The sequence below is a fragment of the Bos javanicus genome, chromosome 17, assembly GCF_032452875.1.
Source record: "Bos javanicus breed banteng chromosome 17, ARS-OSU_banteng_1.0, whole genome shotgun sequence".
Lineage (NCBI taxonomy): Eukaryota > Metazoa > Chordata > Mammalia > Artiodactyla > Bovidae > Bos > Bos javanicus.
In genome coordinates, this window is record NC_083884.1 from 57,427,842 (window position 1) to 57,447,924 (window position 20,083).

General features: G+C 46.8%; 1 protein-coding gene across 5 annotated transcripts in view; it reads right to left on the reverse strand.

Moving 5' to 3' along the window:
- Positions 1–16,661, reverse strand: part of SUDS3 (SDS3 homolog, SIN3A corepressor complex component) — a 161,721-nt gene extending 145,060 nt beyond the window's left edge. For 4 of the 5 annotated variants that reach the window (XM_061384866.1, XM_061384863.1, XM_061384865.1 and 1 more), the window contains exons 1-6: positions 16,338–16,661; positions 13,790–13,859; positions 11,249–11,304; positions 9,795–9,866; positions 6,575–6,594; positions 4,970–5,126 (exon numbers count right to left, since the gene is read on the reverse strand). In XM_061384866.1, the coding sequence (XP_061240850.1) occupies positions 4,970–5,126; positions 6,575–6,594; positions 9,795–9,866; positions 11,249–11,304; positions 13,790–13,859; positions 16,338–16,479 (517 nt within the window). In that variant the 5' untranslated portion in view covers positions 16,480–16,661. Of the gene's footprint in view, positions 1–4,969; positions 5,127–6,574; positions 6,595–9,794; positions 9,867–11,248; positions 11,305–13,789; positions 13,860–13,974; positions 14,348–16,337 lie in introns of those variants that run through there. The other variant, XM_061384867.1, reaches the window with a different exon arrangement.
- Between the last annotated feature and the right edge of the window lie 3,422 nt (positions 16,662–20,083).

Sequence of the window (20,083 nt, forward strand, 5' to 3'; positions counted from 1 at the left end):
GATGCCACCCTCCCCAGTTTCTTACTGGTTGGGTGGGTGGGAATCCCCGTGGTAGTGTGTGACGTGTGAGGCAGGCTGAGTACATGCTCTTGCATCTCAACTTTCCTCATCTATAAAATGTACATACCGGTAACACTTGCCTCACAGGGTGCTGTGAAGATTACATGATGACAGGTATAAAGCCCTCAACATGGTGCCTGGCGTAACTAGAGTTCAGTCAATGCCAGTTTTTATCATCAAGCTCTCGGCCAGGAAAAAACCATAACAGAGATCTTTCTGACAAGTCATGGCACAAACAGCTGCAATAGAAGTTACAAACTTGAAGGCAACTGCTGTCAACCGTGAGGCTTTGCAACATTTAGACCTAATCTGGAAGATGAAAGAACACCAGAGATAAGGCACCAAGACTCCAGCCAAGTGTGCCCTGCCCTCCAGGGGTAGGAGATACATGATGGAAACAAGCAGGGAGAGGGAGATATGAGATGATCTGGGAATAAACTGGTCCATTCAAAGCCAAAAAACTCAGAAAAAAATAACTGCACCCAATCACTCAGATAAGAAAACATAATAGAATTCTCCTCTGCAATGGTAAAAATCAATCTATTTTACTGGCCTAGTCATGGCATTAGCCTAATCAATTTACCCAAAAGACCCATAAGGAAGGTGCTCTAAGGAAATCTCTAAAATTAATTCGCATGTCCCCACCACTGTCTAGGAGAGTGAGTGAGCAGGAAGTTGTCCTGGCCCAGGGTCCAGGTGGAGGATGTAACTCAAGGGGAAGGGCAACGTGTGTAAGCGTCACAGTCCCAAATGACACAGTAAGACTGTTTACTTAACTCGCTTTGCTCCAGTCCCAGCAAGGTTTGCATGGTTGGCTTCCACAGACGATTTTTCATAGAAAGATGAGAGGTGCTGACCACCTGGGTCTGAGCTGATCTGGAAATTGTATTTCTCACCAGAATCAACAGGCTGGGTTTACATCAGTCTCCTGGGTTTAACCCGGGGTCCCAAGTGCTCTGACAAAAGACAAACTTCTGGGACTGAAACTCAGACTTCAAGAGTGTGGCCACCCTGGAGAAGTCACTCGAGCAGGAAACAGCATCATCTCCGACTGAAAAGCCACAGCAGGGTCAACACTGTGGCAGATGGGCAGTTACCCCCAAACCAAAGGCTGGACTGAAGGCCCGAGGCAAACCCCAGGCACCCCTTTCTACTGGCAACGTCACAAACCAAGGCTGCATTGTGACTACAAATGGGTGCCTGTAAGAGACGGGCGAGAGGGATGAAAATCAAGGTCATGTCTTCCATAGTCAAACTGGTAGGAATGAAGGGACTGATCTCCATTAGGCCAGCAGCCCACAATGCAGAGGTCGCATTTCAAGGGTGAACCGATCAAGCCCCCACAACGCTTGGACTCCACAATGGCAGCATCAGAAAAGAAAGTCTAGGGGACGAGCCCGCCCCACCCCAAATCCAGGTTCCCTCTTCCATCCTCTCTCCCATGCCGTTTGTTTGGAGCCTCTTCTGACTTCCAAGGGTCCCGGCTCACTGGCATCTGATTTGTGTTGTGTGAACCCCCTCCTGCATCACTACAACCACACGTGTCTTGTAAAGTTTCCTTGCCACTAGAAACCACCCTGACACATCTTTACCTGCATTTATTTAGGACACTCCTCTGTCGGAACCACCTCACACTGAGGAAGGCACGGAACCACGTCAGTCTTGTAACTATGAGAACACGGGCTCCTTGAGGACACAGGCCTTCCAGGCAGCCATTCTGTGGCACACCCAGTGCCACAGGAGTTCAGAGGGTTTCTGGAGTCAGCATCACGTTGTGGTTAACAGAACATGCCTGAGTCAGAGAATCATCTCACTAGGACGCTTGGAGCAGAGGGCTCCATTCCCACGTGCCTGCCCTGCTAAGTCAAGTTGAAGGAGTTGCAGGGGCTGAATGAGGTTCCAGTTTCACTGGCCCTCAGTGCCTGCTCTGTGTGCCAGCCCCCCAGGGGCACATCGCAGCTCCCTGCCAAACAACAGAACCCCCACCACAGAAGCAAGTTCAAGGCAGACTGGGGTTCATCCACTCCTGTCAGCCTTCAGCGGCAGCTCTCATGTTTTCATATAACACCTAGCTCGAGGTAAGTACTCAGAGCTCCTATTTGATGTCATCATCACTCATGGCTCTTGCCATGAATCCAGTATCTTCTAAGGAACCTCACAGGCTTTACTGAGGTCATGAACAGCTTCCACAGGGGCCTGCAGGTTGGTTGGAAGACGCCCCAGGTGAGGCACACACTTAAAGAAGTGGTGGTTAGTGGGCTGTCAGCAGGCAGGAGAAAAGATGGCTGGCCTAAGGTAGGAAGGGGACACACAAACGAAGAAAGATAAAGCACCCACATGTTTTCAAGCTCATGAAGGTCTCATTAATTATCGCAGTTACTTATAACTTTGGTCTCAATTGCAGAGAAAACTCACACTTAGGTGATTCAATCTATAATCTCACTCCTCCAAGTGTGGTCTGACCAATAGCATCATAGGCCCTGAAGAGGTGGTCAGAAATGCAGATCACTGGCTCCACCCCAGAACCCCTGAATCAGAATCTGCATTTTATCAAGACCACAGGTGACTCACATCCATACTCAAGGTGAGGGAATCGCTGCTCACATCCCAGTTTCTTTACGACAGTACGCCTTCCTGCCTGAACAACCCAGCTGTCCCAAGGTCTCCACCAGTGGTTCACACCCTAGAAAATGTCCCACCATTTCCCACGGAGGGCTGTAAAGGCTGAAGTCCTGCTCAGATAGAGCACTTCACCAGGAACACCCGTTTTCCAACGGGTTATTTAGTTTGAGTTTCTCATCGGAGCCATACTCCATTTTGTTTTTCAAGAGATCTTCATGTTGAACCAGAAAAGGAAATTTTAAGAAGCATCTTTTCTGGGCAGAGCTAGGCAGCACTGATGCTGGGCATCAATCCAGAGGTGAAATCAGTCACTCAGCAAGAGGGAGGCAGCGGGCCTTTGAGCCGACACCATCGCAGCACCATCTGTGGAAGCGTTCGTCACCCTTCTAGCTCCGCTGCCTTCTCTTCAGACAGTCCATCATTACCTCGGCCGTGCTTTCCATGCCAAGGGTACCACACGGCTCGCGGAAGGACATCGGCACCTTTAATGCCCATGGCAGGCTGTAAGCACTCCTGTAGTCGATTTTACTGCGTCACAAATGATTTCCCTGCATTTATTTGTCTTTTCTACCCTGGCAGGCTCGGCCTCTTAAGTCACCGAGGATGCCTCCTGTCCCTGTTAAAATTCCGGCTGTAAAACAGCCTGGCTCAACAATGACTATTGCTTGTCAATATTTAGGATGCCAAATCACAGGTGAGGGGCTGACAGCCTTCCCCACAGATGGAAAGGGAGCGGCTGTAAACTGACAATGTTTCCCACCAGCCTAATGAAGGATCTGAGCATCTGGTGGCTCTAGCAGGGATCGATGAGGCGTCAATGCCGCCAGAGCCACGTTGGAGAAGAGGGTGTGCAGGTCAGAACACAGCCACACAGACTGGGACCGGATAAGGCGCCAATGTGCTCTCAGTTTAATCAAAAAAGCGCCTCAACAAGAACAAGACAGTGCCGTTCTGAAGATGCTGTTGTATATAGCATCCATTCTCACCAAGACATATTTCTGAGTTGCAGTCAGTGGTCTTCAAGGAATTCATTCCTTTTGCCAAGTCTTTCAATGAGGAAGGTATCAGAACAGAGATTTTTCAAGAGCCAGACCCCTACTTTAGACACAACCACAATATCATTGGTGTGTCGTGGGGACTGGCGCTAGAAGTCCATGTCAGGGGGAGGGCCGTGTTGGCTAACAGCACCAGAAATACCAAAGGGGAAACAGAGCTCTAAACTGTTACTTTTAGCTTCAAAGTCAGCCCTGAGGACTTCCATAAAACAAGGTCTTTCTAGAGCACTCGACAAAAATGAGACATGCCAGAGCCCCAGGACCTTCTGAAGATGATTATAAGAGTAAATCTGGGGGTGTGCAGAAGGCATGCCATTTACATATCCAAGTGACAAACTCACCACTGACGTGCCTTCAGTATTTGCTGATGGAAATTTTGCCAAGTTCCAAAACAGCTAGTTCAAGCCAATTCCCATCCTGTATCCTTCTCAGAGTCACTGGTCTACTTATGGCAACAGAAAAAGCAGCCCATATTGCTTCTCCCTCAAACCTGCCGAGTTCCCATATGCAGATGACTGAATCCTAGAAGGCCAGGGAGCAACTGGCTCCAAGTTTAACGTAACTTTACTAGCTTCACAGGAGAACAACTCAGTTTAGCTACCCCTGCTGAAATGTTCACAGTAACACTGGGGGCGAAGGGATCTGACAGCACAGATGATATAGCCAAAGCCTCCATTCTCACAGTCAGGTCAAAGTTAAGACAATGCTTTTTCCATAACGAAGGTAGACCCACCCCCGCCCCCACCCCCCGCCCACCCAAAAAAAAAACCAAAGAGAGGGATTTCCACCAGCACAGAGGAACTTGGCCAAGTAATTCGTGAAGATAAGCAAGACTGGAATGACAGCTGACCCACAAATTTTGTTAAATAAAGCAGAAGCCTGATGCTGCAGTCACTGTTAAAGGTCTACCATTTAACTTACCCAACACGTTATGTACAGGGCCTTGTACTAGGCACTCATATTTCTAATCAGTTTTGTGGGATAAGGTATGATCAGGCTCATTTTACAGAGGGGAAAACAGGCTCAGAGAGGTTAAGTGGCTTGACTAAAGTCACACAGCCAATACAACAGAGCTCTAACTCTGACCTGTCAGGTCAAAGACTGCCCCTCCACCCCTCTTTCAGCTCACTGCTCTGATGATAAGGAACTGACAGGAGTCAGCACTGGAGTGCCTCCCTCCCTCAAAGACCCCCTCAAATTTCCCTGGATCCTGTTCTGTGGTGCTTTCGTACCTCCAGTCAGTTCCATCGTTAGCTTTTCATTTTCAATCATTTTCTTCTTTTCCTCTAGCTCAGCAATTAAGTTCTCTTTCAACTCAACCTTCTTGTCTTCAAATTCTTTCACTGCCGCCTTCTTTTCTTTGATGTAATTTCTTTCCACTTGTTCAGTCTGAGCAAGAGAGAAACATAGATTGTAGCTATATAACCCTGGGAGCCAGGGTCTGAACACAAAGCCTTGTTCTGTGTGCAAGCACCAAGAAAATACCTTTTCTAGAAATAAGAGAGACAGCAGCAGTCACACACCAGCGAGCACTAACAAGGTGTCTGGGAGCAAGGTTTCCAATGCATGCATGAAACTGAACTACACAACTTCTCATTTTTATGTGAATCCCTCACTTGTAATCAGGTATTTCCTCTCTTCCACATCTTATACTTTGTGGCTTGTATGTGAAAACAAAATATAAGATTCTCAAAAACAATAAATAAACCCTTCTGAAGACACAACTTCGAAGGAAAATAGTATATTCCAAATAAAATACCTATATTCAAGATGAGTTATAAGATACCAAGACAGCCTGAGTTACCCTATTTTTTGATGCTTACAGTGAGGTTAGATCTAACAGTAAGATAAAGACCAACAAGAGGACAAGATCACTTATTAGGTGACTGAACCCCGAGAGACACTCAAACAGTGAAATTATACTAAGTAAAAAAAAAATGCATAAGCATCCATTTTCCAAATCTCATCACTGCCTGAGGTGAAGAACAAGGGGACTCCTGGTGGGTATGGCTGTGGGTCATGTGACCCTCTGGGCTGTGACTATGTGTGCTGACTTCAGTCTCCAATAACGTAGCTCTGAGAAACCATGACCACCCACCCACCCTCCTGCTTCGCCACACACACACTGGCCCCTTAGGAGCAAGCACATCACCCAAGATTTGGCCCTCATCACTGCCTGTAGCTCTGCACCTCACACGGAACCAGCACTCAGACATCTGCTGAGTCAAAGATCTTAATCAGTCTTTCCCTCCCATCCAGAGTTTCAAGGGATGAACCTGAGCTGATTCAGAGACCTGGCTGCTTTGAGGACCAATATAACCAACTATGAGGCCATTATAATTCAGTGCGTGCATGTGTGCTAATTTGCTTCAGCCATGTCTGACTCTTTACTACCCCATGGACCACAGCCCACCAGGCTTCTCTGTCCATGGGATTCTCCAGGCAAGAATACTAGAGTGGGTTGCCATGCCCTCCTCCAGGGGATCTTCCTGACCCAGGGATCAAATCTGCATCTCTTATATGTCTTCTGCATTGGCAAGTGAGTTTTTTACCATGTACCCCCAAACGGCTATAATGTGAGATGAGAGTCAACAAGAAAGCAGTGAGGGGTGAGTATCCATCTGTCAAACCCCTGGGATAAGCACAGGCTGCCCGACCAACAAACAGAATTTCTGAGCTGAGACCAAACGTCCTTTAGTCAAACAGAACCCTAATCGAGGCTTCCAGCGGGGATTCCCTATGTCTATGTGGTGATGAAGGAAAGGCCCACTGGGTTGGGAAAGCAAGATCCCACCCTGACAAAGATCCTGCAAGCCCAGAAGACCCGTGGTACTTACTTCCAGCTGGAGGAAGAGCTCTGAAAGAGAGAAAACATGCAATTAGATTCGTGAAGCTGTGCCACCTTTCTAGACAGTGACGTTAGGATTCATTTAGAAGCAGTAATTGCCTTCTGAGAGCACCGTTACACAGAGCAAATGTTTCCATCAATAAAGTGTGGCTACATGAAGAGGCAGGACTAGTTAAAATCTGGCCCTGAACAGAATCCGCTCTGGCAGCTCTGCCCAAGGGCAAAAGGGGGCAGCAGGAACCAAGCTACCCCGGCAAAATAAAAGTAAAGTTAGCCCTTCTTTCACTGAGCACACGCCCTCAACAGTCTTAAGGGACAGAAGAAACAACTCAGTTAGTCCAGAAGCAGAGGCAATGTGGATGTTTTTAAAGCCTCGTGCACAGGGCTCTCTGTGGTGAGGAAGAACATTCCCCGAGCAGACAGAGGGCAGAGGCCCCAGGCCTCCTGGGGCTATGGTCACAGGCCACCCAGCCTCTGGTCACACCCAGGCCTCCACCCACAACACCCTCCAGGCTCTGACCACAACTGCAAATTTTAGATCTACTGCAGCCTCCTCAGCAAGGACTTTTCTGAGGCCGTCACCCACCAAGCCCCTCTCAGAGCATCTACTCATAGGATCACCGGCTATTTAGCACCCACTGTGTGCCAGGAGAGTAGTGCCTGTTAATCCAGCAGCTCCCCCACCCCTAGACTACAAGGCCCCTACAAACCCAGCACCTGGAACAAAATAAGTCCATGGCTTCTGATCTTCTCTGGGTGACAGCAGAGCTGCTGCAAATGGTCCACAAAGATTGTTGGGGGAGTAACAACTCCATGGGATGCGGATACCATTTGACAGGGTCTCCTGTGCAACCCTAATCAGTCCCACCGATTCATCCACTCACAGAGGAGCACATATGCACAGTCATACAAAACTGACAGCTTCAGTAACTTGAGATGAAGACTCCAACGTCAGCCAACAATTGCTGAATGAGAAAATTAACTGAGGAAACAGACAAGCCGTCGCAATTTTCTAACCCTTAGAAGCTGCCATCCCGGCAGCACTGGGAAGCATGGCGCACACAAGCCTGAGTGCACCCAGCCCCACATACTCACTCCTATGACTGCTGCACTCGCACCGTGTGAACGGGCCAGACGTGTGAGGTCTGCGCCATTCTGAGACATCACACCTGCACCAACAAGTCAAGTGACAATGAGCACTCAGAGCTGGTGGTGGATGTTTCAAAGCAGCCAGACACCAGACACAACAAAAACAGGTGGATTAGTGTTGCAGGAAATGTGCTTTTCAGAGCTCAAGATGCAACTGATTCAGGAGCTCTTCCACATTTTTACCTGGGGACGGGTGTGGGGGTGGGGGGTGCTTATGAAAGAACACAGAAGATTGAGAGTACAATTAAGTAAAACTTCCTTGGTGGCAGTGAATAACAACATGCCTGCCAAGGCAGGCGACACGGGTTCAGTCCCTGGTCCAGGAAGATTCCACATGCCATGGAGCAACTAGGCCCGTGCGCCACAACCAGTGAGCCTGAGTGCTGCAACTCCTGCAGCCCGTGCACCTCAGAGCCTGAGGTGAACTACGAGAGAAGCCACCACAGTGAGGAGCCCGAGCACCACAATGAAGAGGAGCTCCGACTCACAGCAACTACAGAAAGCCCGAGCAAAGCAACAAGACCCAGTGCAGCCAAAAAAAAAGAGATAAAAATATAAATAAATTTAAAAATTTAAACTAGTAACCTAAAAAAAAAGAGAGAAACAAATCAACACTCAGCCTCGAGTCCTCACTTAAGAGAAGAGACTCACATCAATTTTCTTTCCCTCCTTGCATCTCAAACCAATTCCATGAGACGTTAGTATTCCTCTCTCCAGATGGGGAAACGGAGGCTCCAAGGGTAAACAGCCACTTAGAGGTTTAGGCCCTTAAGTGCTGGGAGGAAGCCCTCAACCTGGGACCTCGGCCTCTGACATGCCACCTCCTTTCCCTGCTAAAAGGGGACTCCAGGAAAAATGCCCTGAGGAGACACCTCAGGAATTTAGAACGAGGGGGTGCCAGTGGAGTGGGAGCGGAGCCGGGTCACCACGAAGGCTCTGTCCCCCACTCTTCCTGCATCCCCCATGCCTCAGGAATTTAGAATGAGGGGGTGCCAGTGGAGTGGGAGTGGAGCTGGGTCACCTGAGAAGACGCCTCAGGAATTCAGAACGAGGGGTGCCAGTGGAGTGGGAGTGGAGCCGGGTCACCACGGAGGCTCTGTCCCCCACTCTTCCTGCATCCCCCACGCCCCGCAGCTCCTGTGCTGTGCCTTGGTGGACATGGACACCTGCTCACTGAAGGAAAGAAGGCCTCCATCCATAGAAAGCTGGAAAGTCAATGGCTCAGACAGCAAGAGAACAGCAACTCGAGGAGCGGGGTCCAGACCTCCTTTTGGAACCAGGCGCGAGTTTCACCTCTGCAGGAACAAGCACTGTACTGGCCCAGAAAATGCTGGCCAAGGAGCTTCAAGATTCACAACTTATAGAAGATTTCCAATAAGCACTGTGTTTACACACTATTTCAACATTGATCACATCTTACTTTTCGTGTGACTCTGAGTCACAATGTTCCTTAACCTGGATATGTTTTTGAAGATCTTCTACCAAAGAAACGGTGAGTTTCCTAAAGTCAAGGACAAGGCATTTCACGGCTGTATGTCCTCAAAGAGCAGGGATGCAGCACAGGCTCAACACATGTGTTGAAGGAATACAGTTCCTATGCACAACAGACCAAAACAAAGGCACACAATCTCTCCCTCTAAATGCTTCTGATACCATACTTGAGGGGAATGACATGAGGGCACCCTATCTTCTTGGAAGAAAAGACCAGAAGAAGCAAACTTAAAAATGGAGTGAAGTGGCCAACAACCCTTTTCCACGTCAGCTCCTGTGTCATCTGCTGAGCCAACTACACAGATGTATGAAAAACTGTGCACGACTACTCTGGGGGCATCACGGAGGGAGCCTGACCTCAAGGCACCTCCGAAAACAACCTTGACCACAGGCCACTCACTGGCAAAGAAGAACGGTTCTACGTAAGTGCAGCTTTGGAGTTTCCCAAAACTCGCCCCACAATGGGATATCTCAAACACATTTTGGAGAATGGCTCTTCTGGCCACAGTACGTCCAAATTGCTGAAAATCTGGATTAACTGGGTTTACTTCCAGTTAAGAGAGCCTCACCTGCATTTCGTATCCTCTCTTTGTACTGCTGATCTAATTTCTTCATCCTCTTCTGATATTCTTGTAATGTACCTGATGGAGATTCATAAAATAGTTACTGTGAAGATAAAACTGCTCTACACACTGGTTCCTAAAATTATTTTCTAGCACCAGCAGTAAATGTTTTAAATAACATTAGAGGAAAACACACACTGTGAATAGGCACCCACGAACAGAACCATCTCGGTTCCCAGCCAAGGCGCACAGCAACCGTGGTTTTAAGACTCTCAAGCAAGTGAGGAGTCGAAGAAAGGAGCAGCCACCCACCAGGGACCCTCATCATTCGATGTTGCAGCTTTGGCCCATGGGCCTCCCTCTGCTGAAGAAGCTCCTTCCCCCACAGTAAGGTCTAGGTCAAGGTCATCCAGTAGAACTTGCTGTGCATCGGCGCAAACAGGCCATATGGGACCACTAGTCACATGGGGCAGTTGAACATGGGGCCACTAGTCACATACGGCAGTTGAACATGGGGCTAGTAGCAGCAAAGAGCCGAATTATTAATTTGATCTAGTCAAATGTAGGCAGCCACACATGGCTAGTGACACTCCAGCAGAGCTTGATCAAGTGGCTCTTCCCTGAAGCAGCTAATGATGAGGGTCCCAATTCATGTGGGAAGTTGCTTTCTGACGACTGCTTCGGTGGGATACATTAATGGCACCTTTTTCACAATTCCTCACTCAACCCTGCCAAGCACACCTTACAGACCTGCTAGAGGGGGCCATATTTCTTTCTTTGGCAACACCTCCTTTCCCACTGGAAGGAAAACTAAAACAGAGATACACGATTGCAAGTCACAGGAGTATGTTTCACTCTGCAGGGGAAATCAAGGTTTGCAACCACCGGCCCTGAGCTGTCACAGGGTACCCAGACGTGCTGGTTGCTCCTCACACAATCTCACTTGCCTCCATTTTCTTCATTTCACAGAACAGAAGATAAATTAAGGAGGAGACAGTGATGTGCCCAAGGTCAAATTTCTAGAAAGTAGCGAAGGTGGGATTCAAACTCATGACAGGACTTGAGAGCCTGTGCTCTTCACCAGGTGCTGAACTGCCCCTAGCAGCAAAAAGCCTTCAAGAAGGCACAGCCCACCCGTCATTAACGAAACAAAGAGAGCAAACAGGGGATGACCCACAACTCATTAGCATCTAGTTTAGAAAGAACAGCACAATTATATTTATTCTTGGTAAAAGCATCTCTCCTAAAATCCACCAGCTTTTGGCATGGTGGTATTCAGTTCTTGCTCTGCAGAAGGCTTTCAGTGAGATTTCAAGAGTCTGAAAACGGCCACTTTAATGACAGCTAAGATCAATCAAACCAAATTTTAAATCATGCCCGCTGAGAAGTGAAATACACAGATTTCAAAGGTGTGTAATATTAGGAAGGATGTTTAGAAAAGGATGAAATCCCACACCAACCTTCCTGCAGTTGTTGCAACTGTCTCTTGAGAGAAGCCAGTTTATCCTGATACATCCTGTTTAAAAGAAAAAAAAAAAAAAAAAAAAAGCCACACTCAGAGATAAAAACAACCAATACCCAAGTCCACAATAATCTGCACACAGAAACTGCCTGGGTTTTTATGGGAATGTCATTAATGTCCTTTAGTGAGAGAGAAAATGAAAGCCTGGTGCTTTAAAATATGCCCATAGCTAAAGGGATCAGAAAGAGATAAGGCTTCTGTGTTCTTGAAAGGCAGGTACTCCTGTGTTCTCTTTAGAGAATCAACCTAAAATCCACAAATATGAAGACACACAAATTTTAATAAATAAATGGCAATAATAATGTGTTAGGCAAGAATATAAAGAAAAATTAAAAGTGTAACGCCATTTTCTTCAAGATTCAGAAGGGTAACATACACACAAAAACATAAAAAGCATTAAACACGGCTCTTATATCAACTCTGAAATTAGATTATAAACTGAAAGGAGTAAGATTATGCCTCCAACCACATTTTTCTGTATAGATAGCACAGCTGTGTAAGCACTAAGTTAATAAATCCTCATGTCGTTTTTAAAAACACTACTCTTTTTGTGATCTGAGAAATAACAGCAATTCAGTGACAAAAGTAAAAATGCAGGATTTACTTGCAGCCCCAGAAGGGTAAGAACACAGCACACATGAAGCAAAAGAACTCGGCATGTTACCTTTGCCCCCTCGCACTGAATGGATCATAGGCAACTGTGCACCCTGGTCAATCTGTTCAAACTGTGAATGCCACACATAAATTACATTTCAGCCATATTTTTGCTTCTACCTGAAAAACACACTCAATTTCACGAGGACGAAAAAGACTTGCAACCCAAAAGAACACCGTCCAACAGGTAACAGGAAGGATAGCCTTAGGATGATTGCTCAAGTAAGAGATGCAAATACAATCCATCTGTCTATAGGCTGAGGAAGAATAAGAATCTGAGAATTACACGGAAGCCCAGATTCTTTTAGGGAGAACTCTGATGTACTTTCAGTGCTTTAAATTTAATTAAAATTACTTTCACCATCATCAAATATTAGGGGGTATGTTCACTTAAACATGCCAAGTATAGAAGAGAGAAGAGATAGGTAAACTGCACACAAAAAGCCAGTATTTGGAACTCAGTGTTTTAAATTGTCCACCACAGAGTGTGACAGATGATGCCTTTGAATCCTTAGTGTGTCTTTAAAAGAGAATATTAATAGATTTAAGAGGTAAACAATAAGAAAATTCAGATTAGGGAAGAAAACAGGTATGGAAAAATACATCTCAAATGGGTCCAGGTAAATCAGTAAGAAGTCTGGAGAGAGGGCAAGTGAAAGAAAAAAAAAAAAACCAGCAGCACAGTTTCACGGCTAAAGTTGTGAGAAAAATCACATCGATTATTAAAGCAGTCCTCCATTCGGCCCTGTACAGATTTAGCTGTTTCCCCTTTATATTCCAAAGCTTGAAAAGGTTAACAGAAAGCAGAGGATGGTCACAAAACATTTGCATATGAAAACATTCCATAAGGAAAAGAATGTGGATCGTCTAGTTTAAAGGTAAAGAATTTGAGGGCTTCCCTGATAGCTCAGTTAGTAAAGAATCTGCCTGCAGTTTAGGAGATTTCGTTTCGATTCCTGGGTCGGGAAGATCCCCTGGAGAAGGGATAGCCTATACACTCCAGTATTCTTGGGCTTCCCTGGTGGCTCAGCTGCTGAAGAATCTGCCTGCAATGCAGGAGACCTGGGTTCGATCCGTGGGTTGGGAAGATTCCCCTGGAGAAGAAGGGAAAAGCTACCCACTCCAGCATTCTGGCCTGGAGAATTCCACAGACTGTTTAGTCTACAGGGTCACAAAGAGTCAAAAAGACACGACTGAGAAACTTTCACTTCACTTCAAAGAATTTGAAAAGCCAAGGCTAGATTCTCAAAATACATTCCACAAATATTTATCAGATCTGTGTTATGCTCTCTTGAGTGTTGGATAAGAGGGAGTGCTTTCAGTTGCTCTGAGGTGTGGTTCCACTGAGGCTTAGGTGTGGGCGCAGAGTGAACTGGAGCAGGAGTCAGGGGCCTGGCCTTGCTCTCCAAGCCTGGTCTCCTGAGCTCTCCTGGCATCTACACGCAGCCCTGCCTTGGTCAGTGCTCAGTGCAGTCACACCCACCTGAGAACCAAGGGGCTGCGAAACATCATTTCCCCTCTCCAAGCAACGCTTTCACTTAGAAAAGGGGTTGGGGGGAGGGACCAATGGGTCCCCCCCTCCCTCCTCCATGGTCTTCTTCCTCTGGGAAAGTTTACTCCAGGTTCTTTCTAGCCTAACCCTCAAAAGATTCTTATCACAGGAAGACTGGTTAAATGTGACAAATTTAAAGGGGGGAAATTGCACCCACATGCATGGTCTTTGGAAGCACTATGTGAAAACCATACACACCAGGCCAGGCCACCATTAAAGATGCCCTTGTCAATTCTGTATTCCAAAGAAGAAACGTAAAATAATCATACTCACTGTTCCTTCATTTCTACAAAGTCTTCTTCATCATGCTTTGCCAGGTCAGTTTCACTAGCATCCTCAGTGTCTGAGCAAAATTAGGGAATAAGGGTTTGTTAAAATCATAATTCACAGAGTTTGTATCACTTGATACAGTGACACTTGACAGACTTCTGAAAAATGAATTTCTACTCAATGCAGACCTGCGTGAAGCCATCAAAGAAACAAGAAAGAGCCATTTCCAACTTGTATACAGACAGATTTATAAAAAGAGCCTGCCTTTATCTGAACTGCAGCCAGAGAACAGGGTGCATCAGACACAATTGGTCACAGTCAAGGCTGTAACTTTGGCAGAAACAAAACACTGGCAGTTCAGGAAAAGGAGATGTGGGTGTAAGACTGGAAAACTACAAGCAGCAAGCTTTGCTCCTACTCCAAACAACCTAATACACGCATCCTCTTTGGGTATATGCCCAATTTGAATCCCTACGAGATTTTACATTATATATTCCAGGGGGCGCAGTGGTAAAGAATCTGCCTGACAATGCAGGAGACTCAAGAGACGGAGGTTCGATCCCTGGGTCAGGAAGATCCCCTGGAGAATCCACTCCAGTATTGTTACCTGGGAAATCCCATGGACAGAGGAGCCTGGTGGACTACAGTCCATGGGGCTGTAAAGAATCAGACAGAACTGAGCAAGCACATATACAAAAGGAGAATCCAAACCAACTAAAGGAACTCTAACTACAGAAATATTTTCAAAGGGAGAAGGAAGGGGACAAGAAGATTAAACAGAAACTGTCTCAGAATACTTTAAACACTGTTTTTAGAGTAAGCAAACGGCTGGAGTGTCTACCTAATTTCAACAGTCCTATTTGAGGGGGAAACGAAAATCAACTTTTGCTTCACTGCTCCCCCTCGTGGGCATTAGAAGCAATACAAGGGATTCACCTTCAAATTCTCTGGTTAAGTCTTGCCTTCAAAGGTAGTTCAACCAGAATTGTAGCAAGTTCCTTCAACTTTGTATCTGCACACACAGCTGCCTTTTTAAAGCCTGCTGCAGACACGACTGAGCGACTTTACTTTCACTTTTCACTTTCATGCACTGGAGAAGGAAACGGCAACCCACTCCTGTGTTCTTGCCTGGAGAATCCCAGGGGCGGGGGAGCCTGGTGGGCTGCCGTCTATGGGGTCGCACAGAGTCGGACACTACTGAAGCGACTTAGCAGCAGCAGCAGATCCAATCCTCCATCCCCCCTTTCCTCCCTCCTTCAGTGAAGGAGCCTACCCTGAGTGGTCACCTGTCTGCCACTCACAGTGAGATGATTAATAAAACATACTCCTGATTCCAGACAGCTGCTCTAGCTTTTGCTCCACCGCGCTATTTTGAGCCAGACCAGTCCACCCAAATGTTTCTCTTTATCTCTTTCTTCTCTCTTGTCCTTTGAAAACTTCACCTTTCTCCTCCTGCGGCCAGCTCCTTCCTCAGTTCCTCAAAAAGTGTTCCTCACACTTGCCAAACTTCAGTAATGATAATATAGACTGTGGAACTGAAAAAATAACACCTGAGTATCATTAAGCAAATCCCTACCTCCTGTTCCCTGAGCGTGTTTCCCCAATGGTAAACACTGAGTATTTTTATCAAGGACCAGTTCACATGCTTTAAGCCAGTGTATGTGCTCAGTTGCTAAATCCTCGCTGGCTCTTTTTGCGACCCCATGGACTGTAGTCCACCAGGCTCCTCTGTCCATGGGATTTCCCAGGCAAGCAAAATGGAGCAGGTTGCCATTTCCTTCTCCAGGGGATCATCCCCACCCAGGGATCGAACCCGTGTCTCCTCCTGTATTGGCAGGCGTATTCTTTACAACTGAGCCACTAGGGAAGATCTGCTTTAGGCCTGAAGCTCATTTAATCCTGGCACCTACGCTAGGAAGCAGGTACTACTGCAAGCCCCACTGCTGTTAAAGAAACTGAGACTCAGAAGCTTCAGTAAATTGCCTGATACCATTAAGCTGGGTTCACTAAGCCAAATTTAGATCTAATTCGATGTGGCCGATCTCAGGACTCCTTCTTTTAACCAACCTGTGAGCGGGGCTGACTTAAGCATTTCCCGGGGATGGGGGGGTGGGGGGGGGGACGACGCGGGGGGACACTTTGGTAACTAGGAAGCTAAACTGGGCTTTTGCTTAGATCCTCTCAGGAAGTAAAAAGCGAGGAGTGCTCAGTAGACCCAATGAATGGCGGCTTTCACTCCAACCCGTGAAAAGCTGAAGTTCAAACGGAGACAGCTGGGAGGAGACGAGCAGAACCTTAAAGAGACCTACATGCTCTGACAACAGCTCCTTAAGACCCTTCTCCGCGTTAACTGTCTGCAACCAAGTCCTCAGAGGTTCCCCCTTCCCGAACACAGGTCGGGGGAACCTCCGGGAGCCGCTCTCCTCCGGGCGGCCCCTCCAGCCGACCCCCAAGGCCCAGAAGTTGCCCCGCCCCGCACCCAGACAGCCCCACCCCTTCCCGCAGCCGTCCCACCCCCGCCTGGGGCTGCACAGCCGGCGGGAAGACGGACCTTCGTCCGACTCGCGGCCACGGCAGCTGCGCTCGTCATCCTCGGCGCTTTCCAGTTCTTCGTCCTCCTCTGGGTAGTACTCCGGGGCCGGCGGCGCTCCAGCCGGGGCCGGAGCAGGCGCCAAAAGCGCCGCAGCACTCATGTCGCCTCCGCCCGAAGCTGAGCGTGCCCCCCGGGAACCACAGCCACCCGCCCTCCAGGCTCTACGTCCGCGTCGCAGCGCCTGAGGGAGCCGCCGACTCCAAGAGCCGGAGCGCCGGCGACCCCGTCCCCGTCTTCGCCAGGCTCCGCCCCGCGCGCCCGCTCTCGGCAACGGGGGCCTCGCGCCTGCCGCAACTTCCGGGTCGCGAGCTGCCTGACGACCGCCTGACTCCGCCATCCTAGAGGGAGTGACGAGGCCGCCGGTCTCCCTCTTCGCCTTAACGCCATCTCCTTCATCGCCGTCTTTAAAACCCTCGACGGGTAGAGGGGAGGGGCACAGACAGGCTCTCAAGTTAGGCAAATTCTTGGGCAGGCCCGACCGCGGCTAGGACCCTATAGCTCAGAGCCACTTACGGAAACAGCCACCAGGCGGCGCCTGGAGCCAAAACCAGAGATGCTTTTTTAGGGACTTGGGAGCCAAAGGGTTCCCAGGGCTCTACTACGTAGATGGAGGTGGGTCTCTAACTTAAAACAGGTGAATGGCATGAACCATCCCGTTTATAGGTCGGGAAACCTAGACATTTAGAGTTTGCGTCATCATCCGGAAGAAAAGGAGCCCAGCTTCTCGTCTGACTGCTTAGAGCTTTTGAAGAACTAAAATGAAAACGATGATGCTAATATTCCATGCTGGAGCCAGCAAAACTGTATTTTGCCAGTCGGTAGGAGGACTTTTCGCTTGTGTAGGTTTGCTCAGTACGGTATTATCTCGATTTTACAGATAAGAAAAGAGCTGTCAGTTTCCTTAAAAAAAAAAAAAAAGGTAACGACCAGCCTGCTTTGTTTAGACTGTCACCCCCAGGTCCTCTGCAGTACAGCTGCCTCATATTTCTCAGAATATAAATTTTTTAAAAGGTTGTTTTTCCCAATCCAGTAACTTGTTAACCAGCTCTCAACTGAGCAAGAGGAGCATGTGCCTACAGAAAATTAATTAGACACATGTAAGGAAAGTGCTAGCTGGTAACTTGGAAAACAAGAAAGTTGAATATATGTATGAATTCATTTGTGTGATTACTCTGAGTAGAAGGGGACATGATATTATAAGCTTTGCTTAATGAACAAATTGAGGATGTCCCTCATCCAGATGTGTGTAGTAAGAAAAGGGATAAAAGGGCCCAGAGATGTTTAACGGTTTGTCCAGAGTAACACTATTCTTTATGTTGCACCCAAATCTCCATAGGGCTGCCTTGGTGGCTCAGTAGTAAAGAAACCATCTGCCAATGCAGGAGGCTCGAGTTAGACCCTTGGGTCAGGAAGATTTCCTGGCGAAGGATATGGCAGCCCACTCCAGTATTCTTGCCTAGGAAATCACATGGTCAGAGGAGCCTGGCAGGCTACAGTCTAGGGGGTCTCAAATCAGTCAGATACAACTGAGCAACTAAACAAGTCTCCATAGGAAATAATAATGTACAAGCAGTAAAGTTGAACACAGATGTAAAAGCCAGGATGGAACCCAATATCAAATCCTTTGTGACCAAATTTATCTCTAAATTGGTCCCCACAGAGACTTTTCAAAAAGAAAATTTTATTTCTCATCCCATTTAACATTTCTTATTTTATGCTTTGTTGTAAATAAAATCTTGGCTCTACTTCTGACAGATTCTTCCTCCCAACAAAACTCAAAAATTTTCAGAATGGAATGCTGTAATGTCTTCCCAGAAGTTCAGAGATCTTCTGAAGCTCCTAAATAAGAGACATTCGCATGGCTCCTGTAGGTCCACCATCTATTTTAAAACTAAAACTTCAAAACTGTCTCTTGTCCAAAGGATGAAGTCATTTTCTTTTTTTATGCTGTTGGGTCACGTCTAAATTATTTGTAATCAACTATATTGAGCAACTAGTTTCCATCAGTAGCAATAACACCAAACAAAGCACCAACATTTTAGAAATCAGAGTTCACTGATACAATGATATAATGATTTTTTTTTAAAGTGTTGATATCATTGCTAATTGGTTTCCTTTCAAGACACTGGCATGTCTATGTTGCTTACTTTTGTCTACTTAATTGAAAATAGTATCTGTTAATGATCATGCATTTCTTTTTTATGTAACTAGACAGAACTGAACACTTGCATAGTGAACTTAACCCATTTTTTCCCATCCATATTGCAATTAGTAGGATGAGCTCTTGGGCTTCCCTGGTGGCTCAGCTGGTAAAGAATCTGCCTGCAATGCAGGAGACCTGGGTTCAATCCCTGGGTCAGAAAGAGCCCCTGGAGAAGGAAATGGCTATCCACTCCAGTATTCTTGCCTGGAGAACCCCTTGGACAGAAGAGCCGGCAGGGAGGGGGTGGGGGTTGCTACAGTCCCAGGGGTTGCAAGGAGTGGGACACAACTGAGCAACTAACACTTTCACATTTTCAGGATGAGCTCTTAACTAATAAATACTTTATAAAGAAAGGGGACCTAGTCAAAAAAATTCTCCCATGACTTTAGTCTTACCCAACAAGTATAGTTGTCTAATATGATTTTGGACAGTCTTTCCCTAGGCCTCTAAAAATCAAGTTCCCTTAAAACCAAGTTTTACCACCTTGAAATCTCTGCATCCCTTCCCAAAAAGGCACTCAGTCACACGGCTCAGGTGCTATCTACAGTACGATCTTAGATCAGAATGATCTTAATTGGAATGAGCATTACTTTAAATAATGATTTTAAATCATACTGTGCCATCCTTCCCCACTGGCACAGTGGTAAAGAATCCACCTGCCAATCCAGGAGACTCAAGAGTTGCAGGTTTGATCCCTGGGTCGGGAAGATACCCTGGAGAAAGAAATGGCAACCCATTCCAGTATTCTTGCCCAGAGAATTCCATGGACTGAGGACCATGGTGGGCTACAGAGGACCTCCATGGGGTTGCAAAGAGTCGGACACGACGAGCGACTAACAACACACAACAATGATTTTAAAAATACTAGGAAAAACCTGAATAGTTTAGAAAATTTTTGTTAGCAGGAGTTAAAGAAGAGTTAATGATGGAGACTTTTGTAAGAGCAAAGTCCTGTATACATCTGACAAGGCTTAGGAACAAACTGTGTTCCTAAAATGAAACAATGTCTTCACAAAAGGCTGAATTGTCAAAGTCCATAAACTTTAGGGTTTTGGGGTGCCGGTAGGAGTTTTAGGTTTAATTTAATTGATTTAATCAACATAGCCAGTTTCACAAAAATATAAAGAATGACTCTGAGTTAATAGGATGCACTTTCACCACTGGCAAGTATCCTCTTGCTGCTTGGGTCAAGATGGGTCTCTCTGGTTATCACGGGTTGCTTTTGGGTCAAAGTTCATTATACTTTGGCCATTAATTCCCACAAAATCATTAAAATCATTTCATGTTGCCCTGAAAAAGAGTATGTTGAAGCCTTGCTAAAGCTAGCAAGGGTTCCCCTAGCACACAGTTCCTGTTCCTACTTGTCAAAATGATTATCATAACCCACAAACTAAGTATTTCTTAAGCTTTGTCTTTGTACCTATCAAAATGTGCCCCGTCAGTGTTGACTGCCAAGTTGTGCAGAGTATGCACGTAGTATATAGACTCTTTTCCCCCCAGC